We start from the raw sequence: 23,401 nt of genomic DNA on the forward strand, positions 1-23,401 counted from the left end.
TTCAATTCAGCATGCAGCGAGTTTCTATCACTCTTCTGTTGACAATCCTGTCCCTCTAGTTGAAGTCCCAGACACCACCATTTCCTCTTCTCTGGCAGTTGCAGAAAGATAGAGGTGGCACTGCTAGAGGGACAGGCACGAAGTTGGAGGTAGCAAGGTGGTTCATTTGATAGATTTCTAGGGCTGTAGTTAGAAGACCTGAGATCAAATCCAGAGTTTAGACACTTACTAACTGTGACCTTGGGCAAGTTATTTAATTTCTGCTAATTGGTGAAATGGGGATAATAAGAGCAACTACATTTCAAGTTTGTGGTGAGGATCAAATGAGATCAACTTATCAAATGAGATAATATTTGTAAAGCACTAAGCACAATGGCTAAGTGGAATTATAAATGCTAGTGATTATCATTGCTTTTATTAAAATTAATAACAATTTGAGTAAAATCCATGGAATTACATTGTAAGCAAAAGGGGAGGCAAGTGTGGAAGAGTAGAAAGGGCATTGGAATTTAAGCCAGAACACCTGGGCTTAATTCTTGTTTTGACATTTACTCTGTGACTTTGAATAAGTGTACTTTACCTTTTGGGGTCTCCATCTGCTTCTTCATCAGTCAAATGAGGGGATTGAATTTGCTTTTTTCTGAGTCACCTCTCAGCTTGAATATTCCGTGACTCTATGGGATAAGGTCAGTCAATGAGTTAGGGAACAATTATCGAGGACCTGCCATGAGCAAGGGACTTTGTTAAGCACTGGGAATACAAAGAAAGCATGACTCCTCTCTCAAGGAGCTTCCATTTTTTTATTAAAGATTTTATTTATTTTGAGTTTTACAATTATTCCCCTAATCTTACTTCCCTCCCCCACCCCCACCCCCCACCCCCACAGAAGGCAGTTTGTCAGTCTTTACATTGTTTCCATGGTAAACATTGATCCAAATTGAGTGTGATGAGAGAGAAATGATATCCTTAAGGAAGAAACATAAAGTATAAGAGATAACAAGATCAGACAATAAGATATCAGGGTTGTTTTTTTTTTCTCTAAATTTAAGGTACTAGTCCTTAGTCTTTGTTCAAACTCCACAGTTATTTCTCTGATACAGATGGTATTCTCCATTGCAGACAGCCCCAAATTGTCCCTGATTGTTGCACTTATGGAATGAGCGAGTCTGTCAAGGTTGATCATCACCCCCATGTTGCTGTCAGGGTGTACAGTGTTTTTTCTGGTTCTGCTCATCTCCCTCTGCATCAGTTCATGCAAATCCCTCCAGGCTTCCCTGAATTCCCATCCCTCCTGGTTTCTAATAGAACAATAGTGTTTCATACATATACCACAGTTTGCTAAGCCATTCCCCAATTGAAGGACATTTACTTGATTTCCAATTCTTTGCCACCACAAACAGGGCTGCTATGAATATTTTTGTACAAGTGATGTTTTTATCCTTTTTCATCATCTCTTCAGGGTATAGACCAAGGAGTGGTATGCTGCATCAAAGTGTATGCACATTTTTTTACAAATAATGTTTTTTATACATTAATAAAATATTCTTGTTTAAGAGTAAACAAAATACCCCCTCCCCCCAAAAAATACCCAAAAAATATAGACTCACTTGAGTGATAAAGTAAAGGGGAGAGAAAAAATTAAAATACAAAAAATAATAGTAATAATTGTAGGTATGGCCAGGTGGCACAATGGATGGAGCACCAGCCCTGGAGCCAGGAGCACCTGAGCCAATGTCCGGCCCTATACACTCAACAATCACCCAGCCGTGTGACATGCAAGCCACCCCAACCCCACTACCCAAAATAAAATAAAATAGTAATAATAGTAGGGGTGGCTGGGTGGTGGATAGAGCATTGGCCCTTGAGCCAGGAGCTCCCAGGTCCAAATCCGGCCTCAGATACCCAAAGATCATCCTGCTATGCAGCCCCAGGAAGGCCACCCAGCCCCATTTGCCCTGCACCCCCCCCCCGAATAATAATAATAAAAATGTGCTTCAGTCTTTGTTCCAACACCAACAACTCTGTCGTGGGTGGATCATATTCTTTATAAGTCCATTGCAAAAGTTACTTCCATATTTTTCCACCGTTGCCATTGCTGATTGCAACTCCTTCCTTTTGTATTTCTCCACTACTATGTACTATATTTTCTCTCTCCTTTCACTCTGACTGTGCTGTAGGGTAGCTGAGTGGCGCAGCAGACAGATCCCTGGTCCTGGGGCCAAGAGGCCTCGAGCCCCCATACCACCCCTTAGGCCCAGCATCCACCTGGCCCTATGGTCCTGGACAGGCCATACAATCGCAGACCCTTGCAAGAAGTAAAAAAGAAAATGTGTTAAATCTGACCACTCTCCCCCCATGGTCCATCCTCTCCTCCATCATTCACATCACCCCCCACTTCCCCCTGTCCCCCCCTCTCCTTCTTACTCCAGATGTCTATACCCCATTGAGTATATATGCTGTTTCCTCTCCTAGCCACCTCTGATGAGAGCGAAGATTCCCTCATTCCCCCTTGTCTTCCCCCCTTCCATATCATTGCAATAGCTCATTGTAATAAAGAAAAATTTTATTATATGAAATATCTTGGCCTATTCCCCCTCTCCTTTTTCTTTCTCCCAATTAAATTTCCCTTTTTTCTATTGACAAGGAGCTTCCATTTTAATCCAGGAGACAACATGTGAAGAACTCTGTCCCTCCAACATCTATACAGTGTCAATCAAAGGCAATGTTGGGGGGAAGATTCTTGGAAGGGGAGAGAAGGGCTCCCCAATTTTTTTGCAAAAGGTGGAATTTCAGCTGGATTTTAAATGGGATAGGGAACTTCAGGAAACAAAGATGAAGAGAGGAAGTGTTCTAGCATGGGGAATAAGTAATCACAAAAATGGAGTACTACATATGTGAGAGCAATAGTTAGGAGGCCAGCATAGCTGGATGACAGAGGGGAGTAAAGTGTAGGAATGGAAAAGTAAAAAGGGCTGATGTTGGAAAGGTATTTAAATACCAAACAGCATTTTATGTATATGATCCTTGATCTAATAAGGAGCTAATAGATATAGAAATGATCAGACCCTCACTTTAAGAAAATCACTTTTCTCAGCAAAGTCTAGAATGGATTAGAGGGTGGATGGATTGAAGTCAGGGAGAGGAATAAGAAATCTATTGCAATAGACCAGGTATGAAAGGATAATTACCTGCAATAAGGTTTAAAAAAGGATAAAGTAGATGGTGTAAGTAAGGGGAAGGGGACATATTCAAGAGATGTCATGAATGTAGAAATGACAGTTTGTTGGTCAGTTATTTCAGTCATGTCTTTTTTTTAGGTTTTTGCTAGGCAATGGGGTTAAATGGCTTGCCCAAGGCCACACAACTAGGTAATTATTAGGTGTCTGAGACCGGATTTGAACCCAGGTACTCCTGACTCCAGGGCTGGTGCTTTATCCACTACACTACCTAGCCGCCCCTATTTCAGTCATGTCTTACTCTTTATGACCCCGTTTGGAATTTTCTTGGTGAAGATACTGGAGTAGTGCGCCATTTACTTCTTCAAAAAATATCAATACTTAATTTAAAATGACAGACAATTAGTTATGTGAGGTATGCAATGTAAAAGGAAAGTTATCAGAGTGGAACACGATGCTCTCTCTGGGTGTTACAGGGGAGGAGAGAACTTGGGTGAAAAAAAAAAACCCAAGAAAGTACCCAAGGCAGTTAGGTGGCTCAGTGCATAGAGTACTGGACCTGGAGTCAGGAAGACTTGAGTTCAATTATGGCCCCATTCACTTATTCATTGTGTGACCCTGGGCTAGTCACTTAACCCTGTTTGTCTCAGTTTCCTCATCTGTAAAATGAGTTAGAAAAATAAATGGCAAAATATCCAAATGTTTGGTGGGAAATGACTGAAAATGACTCAATAGCATACAGCCAGCAACACTACCCCAAGATTTACTCTTTGTGCAGGAGTGAAGAATGCTGATGAATCTGAGCTGACACACCTGGCCTCCCAACCCTTGGATGTCACAGTTCACAATGTCCAGGATTTCCCTCTCCTTGGCAACCTTACCAACAGGCTCATTCAACTCCTTTGTTGGAAGATCCAAGAGAGAAGTCGGAGCAGGTATCTAGGTGAGGGGATATATTTGTTGACCTTTGCCAGTAGTGACCTCACTGTGGAGATATGTTATCCATTAGAAAGATTGTTCCAGGTGGGAGGAGGGAACCTCTTTTTCTATCCTTTTCCTCTCCATATCCAGCTCTCAGTTCTAGAAATGACCTCCAGAGGGAGCTGAAGGAATTGTTAATGGAAAAACATCCTGGAAACTTTTTTTTCTTACTGTGTCTGAGGAAGGAATAAATTGAAGGAAGTTAATCCACCTACTTCATCTCCCCCACACTCACCCACAGGTGTCCCAGCTAATAGATGGCCCCACCCAAGCATCACGAATTTGATTGTATCAGAGGTAACAGCTACAGGGCTCCACCTAGCCTGGACCCCTCCCTCGGAGCCTACTAGGAAGTACAGGATTGTGTATCATCCCTCCAGAGGTGGTAAATCTAGGGAGGTAAGAGAATCCAAGAAGAGTATGGATAATCAAAATCTGCAAATAAGTCATCTATGCCTCTGGTTAGAACCATTTGCTAATGGCATAGGTCAAATGTGCATTTTGCTGTCTTTTATATCCTCTTCATCACTGGGATGGAGGTCTCTGGGCAAAGAAGACAGTGGTTAGTAGGGGAAACCAGGAATTAAGATATTTAAATAACTGGACAAGCATCCCTAGTTCATTGGCTCTTTGCTTTTATGCATTTAATTTTGCTAGAGTTAATTGGGTTTCATTTGACTAACCCAATCCTGGCCCTAAACTGGGGGCCTCATATCTCTAAGAAAAGGATAACTTCTAAAACATGGCCTCTGAGTCCTAATCTTGAGCAGAGATTAGCTTCCCAAAAGTTGGATTCTCATGAGTTTTGAGTTCTGATTAATTGAAATTTGTAATATAGCCTTTGAAAATATCATAGGGGACTAGAGATCATCTTAATTCCAATTCCTCATTTAACAAATTTATAAGTTGAGGTCCAGAGATATTAATGAGCCAGAATTGGAACTCAAGTGCCTTGGCCACCCATTCAATACTTTTCAACTTCACCATTCTATATGTAAGGCTCTCATCAATACCACTGTTGCACTGGAGTAAGGTTGCTCTGTCCTCACCTCTGTCTCTCTTTAGGTTACAGTGGAGGGGGCCACCTCATCTGCCCAGCTGATGAATTTGACCTCCAACACAGAGTACTTGATTACAGTGTTTCCTATCTATAAGGATGGTGTTGGAGAGGGGCTCCAGGACATTGTGACTACATGTAGGTCAGGACTAGCTCTATGGCTAGGCCTTATCCTTAACTTTAATGAAGTGGACCCAGGAATCTTTGAATGTTAAGAAACTCTAAGTTTGTTTTCCAGGCTTTGGGAGATTAATTATAATGCCAGATCTCATGAGGATCTAACCCTATTCTAGAAGTCATATAGAAGTGTCCTACAGGGGGAAGGACCTAGGTCTGAGAAGTGAGGGGCTGCTGCTGACTTGCTCTGTGACCCCAGACAAGACATGGCATGTTTCTGAACTTCAGTTTCCCCACTTGAAACATAATTATGTAGGTGGACCTCACTTTACACACGTCATCGTATAATTCAAAGATCACTAGACTCAAGAGTCAGTAAACCTGGGTTCAAATATTGGATGCTGTGCTAGTTATCTGTGTGACTATGAACAAGTAATGGGATTCAACCTGTTTCCTCATTTCTGAAATGGGGATACTATTTGTATCATTTCCCTCACAGGGAGGTTATTTGGAAAGGGTTTATAAAACTTAAAATATCACAGAAATGTGAGTTATTACTGTAAGCAAATAAAGTTCATCTCTATCTCCCTACCCTCTACCCCCATTCATTTCCTTTATAAGACTGATTCCCATTTTGAGTTTTCTTGATGTGGGACCCACCTGACTTACCTCTTTCTGACACTGTGCTCTCTCCTCGGACAGTACCACTGCCTCCACCAAGTTCGCTGACCATTTTCAGCGTGACCCACAGTAGTATCCACTTGACCTGGCAGCCCACAAATAAAGCTACTCAATACCTGGTTCACTGCATCTCATCAGTTTCCCCTAGAGAGCAGGAGTTGGAAGAGGAAGAGGAAGGTGGGAAAGAGGTATGCTCAAGTTTGTTCCCCAGGAACCTTCACTAGAGATAAATGATTTTTTCTTGTAAGCATATTGTGGGAATGATGGTGGGAAGGAGAAGTTGACTTTTCCTTCTTTTTATAAGAGTTTGGTCTAGTTTAACCCCCTCATTTTACAGATAAGGAAACTGAGGAAATTGCCTTGCCCAAAGTTATACAGAAAGTTAGTACCAAATTATGAGGAAGACGGTAGTAGGGGAAAGTGGAGTCCTGGGGTGAGGGTGATGAAAGCTCAGACTGATCAAACTTTCAACACAATAGCACACTGAGGTCTTGTGATCCAGGTGAGAGTGGGGGATCCTGAGGTTCTGCTGGAAGATCTGGTTCCTGGCAGAGAATATAGCATTGCTGTATATGCTCTCTTTGGGGAGGAAGTCAGTGAGCCCCAGAGCATCCGAGTCAAGACCTGTGAGTGACACCCTGATGACTCCTCTTTCATGAATTCTCTGTTTCTCCCTTTTTATTTGTCCCTCTTCCCTCCACCGCCCTTCTCCAAATTTTGGACAGCTCCCTGTCTTTCCTTCTTCTTCTCCTTAATAGGCATTATCCTCTTACAAAAGGGGAGCTGTCAAGGAGTCTTTCATAGGAGATCAGGAAGGCATCAAAATAAGATATTTCCTTTCAGATTTGTCTCCTTCTTAGTCAAATAATCCCCCCCAATCTAATATAACTCTAATATGTTTACTTAGAAGATATATTAACTGATTTAGCTATTCTCAGCTATATAATAATCCAATTCAACTCTGAAGGACTTATGATGAAAAAAATGCTATTCACCCCTAGAGAAAGAACTAAGATCTGAAAACATTTTGAAGAATACTTTTTTTTGCTTTCTTTAGTTTTCTTGAGGGTTTTTTTGGGTCTGTTTTCTTTCCCAATATGACTAATATTGAAATATTTTGCATGACTATATATGTATAATCTCTATCAAATTGCTTGCTTTCTCAATGGGGGGATGGGGAGAGAGAGAGGAAGGGAGAAAATTTGGAACTCAAAGTACTAAAAATGAATTTAAAAATTGTTTTTGCATGTAACGGGGAATATAAAATACTAAATATGAAAAAGGAGACATATTCAAGGATATATGTTAAAGAACTCAAATCCTCATAGTCCCTAAGTGTAATGATGTTGAATTTGTAGTGTCCTTGGATCTTCCCAAATACCTGAGCTTCTCTGAGGTCAGCCATAATTCTGTTCGAGTTCACTGGGAGGCATCATCCCGGGGGGTGCAGATGTACCATGTATCCTATGTTTCATTGGAAGGAAACCAAGCTGGGGAGGTGAGTGTCTAAGAGGAGAATATGGCCTTAATTGTGGTAGGGCAAGTCCCAGAGTATACAACCTGAAAGCCTCCTTGGATTTCTTTCCTTAGCTCTCCACTCTTCTGTAATGAATGGTGCTTTCTTTAATTTAGATGAGTGACATAGAATGACAACTTATTAGGTCACCTTGGGATGGTGGAATGAGAAGCTTGGAGTAGTGGGATGGGAAGGAAAACAGTAAGAAACTATAACAGGGGAAGGGAAGGATTGACATGCTACTGGTAGCTACCTTGGAAATTGGGAAATTTTTTTTAACCTAAATGTAGTTGTGCCCTAGAAATATGACTTACTTGTTCTAAGCTCCCTGGCTTCCAGTTTCTCTTATGATCATTTTTTTTTAATCATTCAAAGCTTCCACCCCTCATTCCCCTTTTCCCTCTGTGACATACTCTCACAGCAGATTGCAAGCTATTTTCAGGGTTATTTACAAGGAAATGGAATATATTCAGAAGTATCACCATGAGGTTACTTGTGATCAAAGTACATGAAAGAAATCTACTTAAATGTCCAGATAGCTTCTAAGCTTTAGAGTGCTATCTAATGTCTAGGTTCTTTCAAGACTGTCTGAGGTTCAGTCCCTGTTGACTATCTTCTCAGAAAGAGACCTTCATGTGACTTGTCCATTTCATTACTCTGCTCTATTCCTAGGACTGTCTTTGCCATGGCCTGGCTCCACTTAATTTTTGGTTTTATTTGTTTATCCTATTGTAGATTTTTACAATTCATACCAAACACATAACCAATCAGGAATCACCACTCTTGCTTGATTTTAGCCATAATCTTGACCAGTAGTTTTTTTTTTTTGTCTCTTTTTTTTTTTTTAGTTTTTGCAATGCAATGGGGTTAAGTGGTTTGCCCAAGGCCACACAGCTAGGTAATTATTAAATGTCTGAGGCTGGATTTGAACTCAGGCACTCCTGACTCCAGGGCCCATGCTCTATCCACTGTACCACCTAGCCCCTACCAGTAGAGTTTTAAGCTAGTTACAACCTCCTACTAGCCACTGGGAGAGGGGTCAAGGACTGAATCATTATATATGCAGGTATAATTGCAACGGTTAAATATAGGCAAGGGCTTCAGATAGCCTACCAAAAACTATTACCCAAAGAGTAATAGAAACATACCATAACAACTACAAATTCTATCCTATGGACTTTTTACATAGAGGAAAATACATCCCCAAAATTATAGAGATGTGCCTTCATCTATAATACACCATGCTCTGTGGATTCTTTTCTGAGGAAATGATGTGTATGAACCTCAGAGCACATCCTATGACCTAGACTCCTGGGAATGACCTGACTGAGTTTGGAAGGGAAAATAAATGGCATGGTCTTCAGGTGAGGTGGATGCCCCATTCTCCCTGGGGGTGGGAATAGCTATCTGTAGTCTAGACTGTTATAGAAGCCTAGAGTTTACCTTTACCTTACAGATAGATGTCTCCAGAAATGCCTCTTCTGTCAAGCTGAATCCACTATCCTCTTCCACCTCATATATTGTCAGTGTCACAGCAATCTACAAAGAGGGCGATTCTTCCACACTTACTGGACGAGTGACCACACGTGAGTAAATAGAAAGTTATGGTAATGAGAGCTTTCCAGGCTAAATGATGAACTATCTTTCTGATACAACCTCATAGATAGCTAACATAGTGCAAGAAAAAGAACATTGAACTTGGAATCAGATCAACTGGATTTATCTGTCACTAAACAGTTGTATGATCATAGGTAAGTAATTTAATTTCTCTGGGCCTCAGTTTCCTTGTCTTTAAAATGGGGATAATAGATTATTATTCTTAAACCCCTATCTAAATGTAAACTATTATTACAAGTGACCCTAAGGAGAGAAAATCTTTTGAGGATAGAATTGCAAAGATCCAGATTCATAGATGCTTAATAAATATTTCCTGAATTCAATTAAAATGTAGAAAATCAGAAACAGAACATTAAGATCATGGGAGAAGATTCTAGAAAAAGAAAGATAATTCCTAGGAAAATGAGGTCCCTTTATCCCAATTAGGATGAAGTCTCCTGAAACTTAGGTAAAGACAGAGGAAAATGATGACATGAAGGATTTAGTTGGAAAATTTGGAGTTTAACAATTCTATTTAACCCTTAAGAGATGGCTGTTATTTCTGTCTCTTATTCCTCTATTGACTCCTACTCTGCCCACCACGTTCTCCTATTATTCCAGGAGTCTAATAATGATCATGAAATCAGTGAATTATAAAGATTTCTTCTAATCCCTAGATTCCCAGGCTACTGTCATTTGAGAGCTGTAGTATGAGTTGGGGCCAGATGTCAGAATACTGTTGATCTCCCCAGCCATCTGCTCTGTACCTATTCACAAGCAGCTGGGAACAGCAAAGAGGGGGCAGGGCCAGTGGGCATGGGAATGGCAAAATTCAAGGTCAAGAGTTTTCCTTCTTTTTCTGTCCTTTAGGAAAAGTTCCAGCCCCAAGCCACCTAAAAGTAACTGAATTGCCAGGGGATGATGTCCGACTGGAGTGGGCTGCTGTTGCAGCTTCTGGTGTGGTGGTCTATCAGATCAAATGGATGCCCTTGGGAGAAGGAAAAGCTTATGAGGTACAAGTATAAGATATAGGGTCCAGGAAGAGAGTATTCTGGGAAATAGTTTGAAAGTTTTGTCTAACAAAGGAGACATGAGAGTTTCCTCTTCCCTCCCCAAACTGTCTTGAGGCAGGAGGACCCAATGACAAAGCAGGGAACTCTCTGAAGCTGGCTAGCCCCCTCCTTCAAGGCAAGTCTGAGTTTAGACTACTGATGCTCCTTCCTCAGAGAAAGAGTCAATAGAGTCATCATCTTTCCCTGACCTAGACCTACTACACCTGGTTCTCTTATTACACAGGCCTCCCTGCCCTGCACAGAAGGAATTCAGTCCTAAAAATCAAGAATCTACAGAACCTACATCTCTTACTTGGACAGATCTCCTCTGTAGATACTACAGATACTACAGGCTAAATTAGCTCCAGTATCTGGGAAAATGTAATCTCTAACCCTTATTCCCTCTTTTTTCTCTCTTATTGCAGATTTCTGTCCCAGGGAACCTAGGCACTGCCACTTTGCCTGGTCTAGGGAAACATGCAGAATATGAGATCTCCATCTTAGCCTATTATAAAGATGGGACTCGCAGTGACACAGTGTCCCTCCGATATACTCCAAGTAAGTGATATATTCCCCTTTTGATCATTGAAGAGAAACTGCCCAAATAAGTCCTTAGAGTTCATGATATATACATACTTGTATATAAAATATAACCAAAGACATAAAGGTCAATTGTTAAATTTTCCTTGTGAGCATCTATACTTCCAAAATGGGCAAATGCTATAAATCAGGACTTGATTTATTGGTTTGTTAATTGTCATCTTAAGAAAGTGAAAGAGAAAATGTTATTCATTATTATGAAGATTAAAGTTAAAAAATACATCATGGGGGCGGTTAAGTGGCTCAGTGGATAGAGCACCAGCCCTGGAGTCAGGAGCACCTGAGTTCAATCCAACCTCAGACACTTAATGATTACCTAGCCATGTGGCCTTGGGCAAACCAGTTAACCCCATTTGGCTTGCAAAAAACCCTAAAAAAATACATCAAGAATGCATATTTTCAGAGAGTTGGTTGTTAAACACTTACCAGCATTCCCCTGAAATATACATCCAAAATATACCATCCACACCATGATCATGGTATGATGATTATCATTCTGTTCTGCACTCTATTATACGTACAAGTAGAAAGAGAGTAGGGACATGGATAATACAATGTCTTTGAGAATGTAATCTCCATCACACACTCTCTTTTGATGATTGTATAGTAATGTAAACCAAGGTATATTGGTAAATATTTAACAATCAACTCTGAAAAAATGTACTCCTGATATACTTTTAAGTACAATCTGCATAATTTATAATCAATAGAACAATAAATTTAGCCTTAATTTATAGTTTGTTTACTTTTGAGGTATAAATGCTCCCCCAGAAAATTAAACTTCCAAAGCTGATTTGAACTGGTTTCAGGATTCCTTTGAGTATAATAATTCATTCTATTGGATTTTGGGATGGACAATTTGACCTCCACTGCTCATATCTCAAACCCACCTTAATTCCCAGTGATTTGGATATCAAATTGGGTGTATTCCCCACATAGGCAGACATTTGGAAAAGAGGGTACTGGTATTTTCTAGATGTGATGGGAAAACCAACATGAAGTTAAAATTATGCCTAGCTTATCCACTAATAAAATACTGTACACAAATAATAAAGCTTTGATTGCATTTTGGCTGAAAGTTTTGTTAATTATTCACTGCTTGACCTTGAGAAAGTCCTTTTTTTCTCTGGGCTTCAGTTTGTTCCTCTGTGAAATGAGTGGGTTCATTTAGGTGATCTCTAGAGTCTCCTCCTGCCCTAAAGTTCAATGTTTTCCAAAAGGATCTTGTACAGTTTAGGAGGCCAAAAGGCTAATTTGCTCCAGGGCACTTAATTTACAACATAGACTATGTTTAATGAATATGATTGGTCTATGGTCAGATTTTCCACTTAACCTGAACAGTAGGTGAAGCTTTCTCTGAGCATGTAAGTGTTTACTCACAGAAGGCACTTAGGAAAATAAGAGAAACCACTCTCGTCTGAAGATTGGTTCTTATTCACTGGAGATGTTTAAAGACCTTCTCCCCCAAAGTTTCTCTTACTTAATATTCTCTGTCTAATGGCTTCATTGACCATGGAATAGATGTGGCATATTTGTAATCTTCCATCTATCCCCTTTCTCTCTTGGTCCCTGGAGGAAAAATTGCACTGGCTTTTCAGGAAAGTTCCTGTGTTTAAGAACCTGAAGTTACTGCTAATATTGGAAATTTAGAACCCTGATTCCAGTCTGTGACCCACAGGGTTGTCTTTCAACTGTAGGGGTTAAGACACTTTAAATTGTGTAAGCTAAGGTGTGTAGACCAGGCAGCCAATAATGGTAGAAGACTATCTCCAGATGCTGCCCTGGGATAGTTGGAGATTTCTACATCCACTGCTGGGAGTTTAGGATCTTGTGATGAAATCTCTTATGTTGTCAGGGGGACCCTTTAAGGGCTAGGTTTATGTATTTGTTCAACAAATACTTACTATACAAAACTCTGAACTAAGAATCAAGAAAAGAAACACAGAGAGAAAAGACATAATCCTAATCTTCTGGGAATTTGTAGTCTATATTAGACTACCCAGAGTTTTTCACACCTAGGTCTAACTTTGCCACTAATTTTATGTGTGACTTAAGTTGTTTCTCAACCTCCTTTTTTCTATCTGTGAAATTATTTTCTCTAACATTTTATGAATCTATGAGTATAGTAATGGGGACAGGATATACACACGAGAGTTAAACTAATTTACTTCCAGTTATCCAGCTTCAAAACTTCATTGCCATGCTGCACTCTTCACTACCCCTAACTTTCCATATCTAATCAAATATTGCAAATATTGGAGATTCTACCTCCACAGCATCTATACCCTACTCAAATGACTGTCACCTAATTCAGTCTCTCATCACCTCCTGCTTGTATAATAGCTTCCCTAATTAGATTTCTCAGATTCAACAGAGTATGGATTGATTTTTCTGCTGCTTTTGTTAATTTTGAACAGACAATTAAACCCCCCACACTGCAAAAAAAAAAATCAGGTTCTCCGATAACCAACACTGCATCATCCATATGTGGAACCATTAATTACAGTAAAAGGAGAAATTTTGAATACTGTGGATAAGTTCATTTTCCTTGATGATATACTTTCCAAAAATGTACACCTAGATGATGAGATTGATGCACATATTGCCAGAACTAGTGCAGTGTTTGGGAGACTCTGAAGGTAACAAGAGACATTAGATTGCCTACGATATTGAAGGTATACAGAGTCACTGTACTGACTTCATTGTTTTATGCCTGTGAAACTTGGATGATATACCAGTGCCATTCCTGGAAACTGAATCACTTCTACCTGGATTGTCTTAGGAAGATTCTGAAGATCATGTGTCAAGATAAAGTACTGGACACTGAGGTCTTCTCAAGCTGAACTGATATGCATTCAAACTCTATTGTAGAGGCTGCAACTCTGATGGGTTGGTCATGTTGCTCAAATATCAAACTTGCATTTGCCTAAAACTCAGTTTCATGGAGAAAGCACATGAGACACACATTCACATGGTTTGAAGAAGCAATACAAGGACACTCTCTGAACAGCTGTGAATTGATTGAGACATGGGACCACCCATATGATATGTCATCAAAGAAGGAAGTTATTGTACTCTATGAACAAAGCAGAATTGCAATAGCTCAAAAGAAAACATTAGATGCACAAATTTAGTGTCATCTTCATTCTAAAAGTTCATCAGAACTGTTTGTATCCAGCTTGTACTAGAGCCTTGATCTCATCAACCACAATAGACACAATTGATCTTCTAGCATGAAGGACAACTACCTAATCAGATTCCTAGTTTCCACCTTCTCTAATCCATTCTCCAGGTATTTGTTGAAATTATGTTGCTAAAGCGCTGATCAAAAAGCTTTGATGGATCCCTATTGTATCTTGGATCAAATATTTATTCCTCTTTTTGCCCCTTCACAGTTAGAATCAAGGTTAGGGTTAAAGTTAGAATTAGGCAGAATTGCTCAATATTGCCCACCCCTTGGATAAACTCATTCACCAAACAGTTTGGATCAAGTGTGAGATCTCTTTCAGGGACGTTTGGAATGAAAAATAGGAGGTAGAAGAGGGAAATAATGAAAATGAATGAATATAAGCCTTATTAAGAATCCTTCATGCACTCTTCATTACAGCCAGATCACCTTATCTCCTTACTTCAACATTCCATCTCCAATTTCCTTGCCTGGAATGGACTCCTTTTTTCTCTCCTGGGAATCTTTAGCTACCTTCAATACTCAGCTCATATGTCATCATTATAGGAAGCCTTTCTTGAATCTCATATTTGTTAATACTCTTTTCTTCTCCCTCCCTCCCCTTCTTTTATTCATCATGAAAATATTTATCTGGCAGCATAATGTCGTGATTACAGAGCTGGCCTCAAACTGGGAAAACTAGGGTTCTAGGTTTGCCTCTGACACATACTGGCTTCCACTGGGAAAGACAATCTCTCTACTGTGGGAAACTCTAAGCAGAATGTAAATTGCATTGGAAGAACAGACTGAATAGAAGGAACACTATCATCTGGGAGCAATGTACCAAAGAAATAATAAATTCAGTCCTCACACCATTTTTATCTTCTCTCTTTTATCTCTCAATAAAAGATGAGCTCCTTGAGGGTGGGAGCTATTTTATTTTTGTCTGATTCCCAGGTGTTTAGTACAATGCTCTCCCTGACCATAGTAAGTGTTTAATAAAAGTTCATGGGATTTGACTGAATCAGAATATGTCACAACCATATATGATCAAGTAAAGAGGTGATCATAATGAGTAGGAGGAATCATGGAGAGGTGACTTGAGTTAAACTTTAGTTTGTAGGATGGCAATAGACATGCAGAAAAGCATTCTAGATGGATGGAACTACTTGAACAAAAAGGTGCGGAGGCAGAAACAAACAGTTCAAAGGGTTGCCTAACAGATTTCCTTAAATCAAGGTACACCAGCTTGGTCCCTAGGACCAACACTCACCCCCCCCCCCAACCCACTGTACTACTTTCAGTGTAATCCACATCTCACTGGCCCTTGCTCTTTTCAGAAGATTGGTAAAATAAATCCAAATCCCTTGATGATTTTTGCCACCCCTAGGAAGCCCCATCCTCCTTTTCCAAGGTTCTGTGTTCTTTGCATACAGTGAGCAGGAATCCACCCTTGAACCTTGTGCTAGCCTCAGAGACTCCCAGCAGCCTTCGAATCCTCTGGACACCCCCTAATGACAACGTTCTCCACTACAGACTCACCTATACCTTGGCCTCTGGCTCTGGCCCTGAGAAAACAGTAAGTGCAAGGTTGAATTGGGGAAGAATCCCTCCACTGAGGTACTATGAAAGGGGCCAGTTCATTCTACTTTATGAAGGCTACCTGTATACTGAGTCCTAGGATAGAAGGTAGATGAGATCTAGTATGAGTTGGGGAAGAAAGGTGGGGAAGAAATGTGAGAAACAGAGATACTGTTCTGCCCTTAAGGGTTGGTAGAGCTAGTCTGTGGAAGGAAAAAGCTAAGGAAAAAAGTTCTGTGGGGTGGGGGAGACAATGCTAGAGATTAGTCTGAGGAAGAAACTATGGTGCTACCTTTAGAGAGTCCTTCATGGTCCTTTTTGAGAGTGAAGGATAAACAACAGCAATCTGAGGTAGAAATTGCATAATTGAATAAAAGAACACTTTCAAAGCAATATATCAATTAGTAATTATGAACTGAATGGAGATGGACATGTCCTTAATTTGAGGACAAAAATTCTTTCTGTTGTTCCCGGTAGATCATAGTTCCTGGTCCAGAGAACCATGTGACACTTCCTCTCTTGCACCCTGGGACCAAGTACAAGGTTATGGTTTCAGCTGTCTATAGCCTGGGGGAGAGCAATGTTGTATCTGCCATAGGAAGGACTGGTGAGTACCCCAACATCTATTTCCAGGCACAGAGTTCAGTGACTGATAAGTTGTGATTGATCCTGGCATTGCATTGTGTGTAGGAGAGAGGGCCCTTCTGTTTGCTTCTGTGGAATCTTTTGGATTGTGACTAAGTCTTTGTTACCCTATTTGGAGTTTTCTTGGTAAAGATACATGAGTGGTTTGCCATTTCCTTCTCCAGCTCATTTTACAGATAAGGAAACAGACAAAAACTGGTTAAGTGACTTGCCCAGGATCACACAAGGAAAGAAGTGTCAGAGGCCAGATTTTGAACTCAGGTCTTCTTGAGTACAGACTCAGTGTTCTATTCTTTGAGCCACCTAGTTGTTCTTACTGCTATCTCCCATATTAATTCAAGTCAGCAAATATTCATTAAGCATGTTCTTATTTTCCAATCACTGTTCTAACAAAGAAAGACAAAAATAATTTTCTCTCTACAGCTTTTACTTTTTAAAAATCACATCATACTGGTATTTGAATGAAGATTAAAGCATACATTTTTTAAACTTTATTTTTCTTGAGGATTATTTTTTGTAGGGGGTCTATATTTTCTTTCATAACATGGCCGTTAGGTAAATGTTTGTTCTGACTACACATTTATAAACTATATCAAATTGTTTGCTTTCTCATTTGGGGGGGCAGGAAGGGAGAGAATTTGAAATTCAAAATATTAAAAATTAACACTAAAATTGTTTTTACATGCAACTGGGAAAAATATACTAAATAAAACAAACAAACAAACAAACAAATAAATAATAAATGAAATCATATCATGCTCAGTTCTACCCTAATCTTTCTTTTGAAATTCTAGATGTATAATTTACATTTCCACATATAAATAGTAAACAATTTATACTTATTGAGTACCTTGTAATTTGTCTTTGATGTTTGCCTTATATTTGATCTTGTATGTAAAATTTTCTTTTAAGTTCAAATTCTTTTGAAACAAAATCCTGAAAGTCTGGAAATTCATTGAAAGTGTGTTTTTTTATTAAGTTAAGCATAACTTAACTTTACTGGGTATGATATTTTCTGCTACAACCCCAGATCTTTTCCTCTTAGTTTCCTCTCTCTCAAGGAACTGACAGTCAAATGAAAGAGATAACATGTAAACAACTAGGTCCAAATAAAATGTAGACAGGATACATTGGAGATAATCTCAGAGAAACAACACTAGCATGACAGGTGGGGAGGGAGGAGGAGAAAAATCTTGCAGAAACAGATTTTTAGCAGAGAAATCAAGAAAACCAGGGAAACTAGAAAACAGAGGTAAGAAGGGAAAAGCATTACAAGCATGGAAGACAATCAGGAAAATGTACAAAGCCTGGAAATTGAGAGGCTTGTGGGAAGAATAGCAAAGAGACCAGTGTCAATGAATTGCAGAGAACTTGTAGAGGAGTAAGGAATAAGAATACTAGGTAGAAAGAGACCAAGGTAATGAAAGACTTTAAAAGCTAAACAGAGGATTCTAATATTTGATCCTGGTGGTAATAAAGAGTCCTAGAGATTACTGAATCAAGGGGTGATATGATCAGACCTGTACTTTAGAAACATCACTTTGTAGTTAAATAGAGGACAGATTAAAGTGGAGAGAGACTTGAGGCAAGGTGATCAGATTTGGGTAATGGCAGTGTTAGAGGGAGAAAGGGGCTGTATTACTGTATATAGGTAGTCACCCAGTCAAACTATATCTGAGCTAGCCAGTCTCTCATCTTTACTGGAGCAGATCATGAGCCAGCTCTCTGTGTTATCTGATTATCTCCTCCCTTCATCTGATAATCTATTTTGGATGAACTCCAGCCTATCAATGTCCCATTTAAATGTGAAGAGCAGTATAATTATATTGACCAAGCTTGGTCTTAAGAGAAGATGGGAAAAACATAGCTTCTTTTTCTTCTTTTCAGAAGCAGAGAAATATACGTATATAACATTCCATATACTCTCAAATTGAGTAATGTTGTTGAATAGTTTTGCTAAATAGCTTTTTAAAAAAATCTTTCTTTTTTAATTTTTGTTTTAAGAGTGTCTTGATGGATAAATATAAGGGAAGGGTCCCTTTAGAAATGAAAGTGGCAAAAAAAGCTATCAATACAAATATCATTTCTTTTTTATTATAAAAGATACTAACTTTGCTATCTGTCACTAAAAATGGACATTTTTAAGGGGGGGCAAGTTTCTTTGCTTTTTTTTATTTTTATTTTTATTTTTTATTTAACTAGAGATAACTTTAATTTCTTCAACTGAAAATTGCCTATACATATCCATTGACCATTTTATCAACTAGAGAATAACTTATACTCTTATAAATTTGGCTCAATTATCTATATATTTTAGAAATAAGTCCTTTATTAGAAATACTAGTTGTGAAAATTATTTCCTAGTTTTCTACATTTCTTCTAATCATTGCTGCATTGGTTTTGTTTGTGCAAAACTTTAATTTAATGTAGTATGATGTTCTCTATCTCTTGTTTGGTCATTAACTTCTCCCTTCTCCATATAATTGACAGACTATTTCTTTTTTTTTTTAATTTTTTAAATTTTTTCCCCCACCCCCACCCCACAGATAGCACTCCATCAGTCTTTACTTTGTTTCCATGTTGTACCTTGATCCAAATTGGGTGTGATGAGAGAGAAATCATATCCTTAAAGAGAACAGAATTCTCAGAGGTAACCAGATCAAACAATAAGACATCTGGGCTTTTTTTTTCCGAATTAAAGGGAATAGTCCTTGTACTTTGTTCAAACTCCACAGCTCCTTATCTGGATACAGATAGTACTCTCCTTTGCAGACAGCCAAAAATTGTTCCTAATTGTTGTGCTGATGGAATGAGCAAGTCCTTCAGGGTTGAACATCACTCCCATGTTGCTGTTAGGGTGTACAGTGTTTTTCTGGTTCTGCTCATCTCACTCAGCATCAGGTCATGCAAATCCCTCCAGGTTTCCCTGAAATCCTGTCCCTCCTGGTTTCTAATAGAACAATAGTGTTCCATGACATACATATACCACAGTTTGCTAAACCATTCCCCAATTGAAGGACATTTACTGGATTTCCAATTCTTTACCACCACAAACAGGGCTGCTATAAATATTTTTGTACAAGTAATGTTTTTACCCTTTTTCCTCATCTCTTCAGGGCATAGACTCAGTAGTGGTATTGCTGGGTCAAAGGGTATGCACATTCCTGTTGCCCTTTGGGCATAATTCCAAATAGCTCTCTAGAAGGGTTGGATGAGTTCACAGCTCCATCAACAGTGTAAGTGTCCCAGATTTCCCACATCCCTTCCAACAATGATCATTATTTTTCCTGGTCATACTGGCCAATCCGAGAGGTGTGAGGTGGTACCTCAGCGAAGCTTTAATTTGCATTTCTCTAATAATTAATGATTTAGAGCATTTTTTCCATATGGCTATGGATTGCTTTGATCTCCTCATCTGTAAATTGCCTTTGCCATATCCTTTGACCATTTGTCAATTGGGGAATGGCTTTTTGTTTTAAAAATATGACTCAGTTCTCTGTATATTTTAGAAATGAGTCCTTTGTCAGAATCATTAGTTGTAAAGATTGTTTCCCAATTTACTACTTTCCTTTTGATCTTGATTACATTGGTTTTATCTGTGCAAAAGCCTTTTAATTTAATGTAATTGAAATCATCTAATTGGTTTTTAGTGATGTTCTCCAACTCTTCCTTAGTCATAAACTGTTCCCCTTTCCATAGATCTGACAGGTAGACTAGTCCTTGATCTTCTAATTTGCTTATAGTATTGTTTTTTATGTCTATGTCCTATAACCATTTGGATCTTATCTTGGTAAAGGGTGTGAGGTGTTGGTCTAATCTAAGTTTCTTCCATACTAACTTCCAATTATCCCAGCCGTTTTTATCAAAGAGGGAGTTTTTATCCCAGTGGCCTGACTCTTTGGGTTTATCAAACAGCAGATTACTATAATCCTCTCCTGCTTTTACATCTAGTCCATTCCACTGGTCCACCACTCTATTTCTTAGCCAATACCAAACAGTTTTGATGACTGATGCTTTATAATATAATTTTAGATCGGGTAGTGCTAAGCCATCTTCGTTTGCATTTTTTTTTTCATTAAGCTCCTGGCAATTCTTGACTTTTTATTTCTCCATATGAATTTACTTACAATTTTTTCTAACTCATTAAAGTAATTTTTTGGAATTTTGATTGGTAGGGCACTAAACAGATAGTTTAGTTTTGGTAGAATTGTCATTTTTATTATATTAGCTCTCCCTATCCATGAGCTGTTGATATTTGCCCAGTTATTTAAATCTGGTTTAATTTGTGTGAGAAGTGTTTTATAATTGTTTTCAAAAAGATGCTGAGTCTCTCTTGGCAAATAGACTCTAAAGTATTTTACACTGTCTGAGGTTACTTTGAATGGAATTTCTCTTTCTAGCTCTTCCTGCTGTTTCTTGCTAGACATATATAGGAAAGCTGAGGATTTATGGGGGGTTTATTTTATAACCTGCAACTTTGCTAAAATTGCTAATTGTTTCCAGTAGTTTTTTAGATGATTTCTTGGGATTCTCTAGGTAGACCATCATGTCATCTGCGAATAGTGAGAGTTTTGTCTCTTCCTTCCCAATTCTAATTCCTTTAATTTCTTTTTCTTCTCTAATTGCTGATGCTAACATTTCTAATACAATATTGAATAGTAGTGGTGATAATGGGCACCTTTGTTTAACCACTGATCTTATTGGGAATGCCTCTAGCCTCTCCCCATTGAATATAATGCTTGTTGATGGTTTCAGATAGATACTGCTAATTATTTTAAGGAACAGTCCATTTATTCCTACACTCTCTAGTGTTTTTAATAGGAATGGATGCTGTATTTTGTCAAAAGCTTTTTCAGCATCTATTGATATGATCACATAGTTTCTGATAGGTTTGTTATTGATATAATTGAGTATACTAACAGTTTTCCTAATAATGAACCAACCCTGCATTCCTGGAATAAATCCTACTTGATCATAATGTATTATCCTAGTGATGACTTGTTGTAGTCATTTTGCTAAGATTTTATTTAGGATTTTTGCATCTATATTCATCAGGGAAATAGGTCTATAATTTTCTTTCTCTGTTTTAACTCTTCCTGGTTTAGGTAACAGTACCATGTTGGTCTCATAGAAAGAGTTAGGCAGAGTTCAATCTTTCCCTATTTTTCCAAAGAGTTTATATAGGATTGTAACCAATTGTTCCTTAAATGTTTGGTAGAATTCGCTTGTGAATCCATCAGGCCCTGGAGATTTTTTTAGGGAGTTCAATAATGGCTTATTGAATTTCTTTTTCTGAGATAGGGTTGTTCAGGTATTTAATCTCTTCTTCATTTAACCTGGGCAACTTATATTTTTGTAAATATTCATCCATTTCACTTAGATTATCAAATTTATTGGCATAAAGTTGGGCAAAATAATTTTGAATTATTACTTTAATTTCCTCCTCATTGGTGGTGAGTTCACCTTTTTCATTTACAATACTAGCAATTTGGTTTTCTTCTTTCTTTTTTTAATCAAATTGACCAGAGATTTATCAATTTTATGGGTTTTTTTTCATAATACCAACTTTTGGTTTTATTTATTAATTCAATGGTTTTTTGCTTTCAATTTTATTAATATCTCCTTTAATTTTTAGAATTTCTGATTTGGTATTTAATTGGGGATTTTTGATTTGTTCATTCTCTAATTTTTTTAGTTGCATGTTTAGTTCATTGATTTCCTCTTTCTCCAATTTATTCATGTAAGCATTTAGAGCTATAATATATCCCCTGAGAGTTGCTTTGATTGAATCCCATAGGTTTGGGTATGTTTTATCATTATTATCATCATCTAGGATAAAATGGCTAATTCTTTCTATAATTTGTTGTTTGGTTCACTCATTTTTTAAAATGAGGTTGTTCGGTTTCCAATTTGTTCTGGGTCTATATCTCCTTGACCCAGTATTGCATATGACTTTTATTGCATTGTGATCTGAGAAAGATGTATTCACTATTTCTGTCTTTCTGCAGTTGATCATTAGGTTGTTTTGTCCTAGTACATGGTCAATTTTTCTATAAGTTCCATGTACTGCAGAGGAAAAGGTATATTCCTTTCTATCCCCATTCACTTTCCTCCATAAGTCTACCATATCTAATTTTTCTAACAATCTATTTACCTCCCTAATTTCTTTCTTGTTTGTTTTATGATTTGATTTATCTAGATCTGATAGCGGAAGGTTGAGGTCTCCTACTAGTAGAGTTTTGCTGTCTATGTCTTCCTGTAATTCTTTCAGCTTCTCCTCTAAGAATTTGGGTGCTGTCCCACTGGGTGCATATATATTCAATATTGAAATAACTTTATTGTCTATGGTACCTTTTAGGAGGATAAAGTTTCCTTCCTTATCTCTTTTAATGCTATCTATTTTTGCTGCTGCTTTGTCTGAGATAAGGATTGCTACCCCTGCTTTTTTACTTCAGCTGAAGCAAAATATATTTTGCTCCAACCTTTTACCTCTACTCTATATGTATCTCTCTGCTTCAAATGAGTTTCTTGTAAGCAGCATATTGTAGGATTCTGGTTTTTAATCCACTCTGCTATTTGCTTACGTTTTAAGGGAGAGTTCATCCCATTCACATTCAAGGTTATGATTACTAATTCTTTATTGCCCTCGCTATCTTCCCTCTGTTTTTATTTTTCCACCTTTCCCCCCCTTTTATCCATAGTCCCCAGTATTTTGTTTTCGAATACCACCCCCTTCAGTGTGTTTGCCCTCCTATATCACACCCTCCCCTTTCTTTCCCTTTTCCCCTTTTCCCTTCCCTTCCTTTTGTTATTTCCCCTTATTTCCCCCACTCCCCTTCCCTTTCTCCACCCCCTCCCCTTTTCCCCTTTTACTCCTTGAAAGGTTAGATGTTTTATAAGTTAACTGAGTATGTGTGGGTTGACTTTAAGCCAAGTCTGATGAGAAGAAGATTCAGGTGTTTCTCCTCTACTCCCTTCTTCCCCTCTATTACCATAGGTTTTTTGTACCTCTTAGTGTAATGATATTTGTCCCATTCAATCCCCTCCCTCCTCCCGTCTCTTTCCTGTCCCCCTTTTTAGGGAGGTAGTGTAGTTTTTTTAGATCATTCTATCTAAATCATAGAAAATTCTGAGTGTCTGTCCCTTCTAGTTCAGTATATTCTGTTGAATAGAGTCAAAATTCCTGAGAGTTATTAGAGTCTTTCTCCCCAGTGGAGTTAAAGCCAGTTCCAT

General features: G+C 38.4%; 1 protein-coding gene across 1 annotated transcript in view; it reads left to right on the forward strand.

Annotated features, from left to right (window-relative positions):
* COL20A1 (collagen type XX alpha 1 chain) overlaps positions 1 to 23,401 on the forward strand; it is a 35,788-nt gene that overhangs the window by 3,590 nt on the left and 8,797 nt on the right. The window contains exons 3-13 of the mRNA XM_074191767.1: positions 3,955 to 4,119; positions 4,399 to 4,556; positions 5,223 to 5,352; positions 6,034 to 6,200; positions 6,515 to 6,638; positions 7,371 to 7,510; positions 8,985 to 9,114; positions 9,995 to 10,137; positions 10,602 to 10,734; positions 15,379 to 15,521; positions 16,001 to 16,130. Of these exons, the coding sequence (XP_074047868.1) occupies positions 3,955 to 4,119; positions 4,399 to 4,556; positions 5,223 to 5,352; positions 6,034 to 6,200; positions 6,515 to 6,638; positions 7,371 to 7,510; positions 8,985 to 9,114; positions 9,995 to 10,137; positions 10,602 to 10,734; positions 15,379 to 15,521; positions 16,001 to 16,130 (1,563 nt within the window). The remainder of the gene's footprint in view (positions 1 to 3,954; positions 4,120 to 4,398; positions 4,557 to 5,222; positions 5,353 to 6,033; positions 6,201 to 6,514; positions 6,639 to 7,370; positions 7,511 to 8,984; positions 9,115 to 9,994; positions 10,138 to 10,601; positions 10,735 to 15,378; positions 15,522 to 16,000; positions 16,131 to 23,401) is intronic.

The sequence above is a fragment of the Macrotis lagotis genome, chromosome 1 (genome assembly GCF_037893015.1).
Source record: "Macrotis lagotis isolate mMagLag1 chromosome 1, bilby.v1.9.chrom.fasta, whole genome shotgun sequence".
NCBI lineage: Eukaryota > Metazoa > Chordata > Mammalia > Peramelemorphia > Peramelidae > Macrotis > Macrotis lagotis.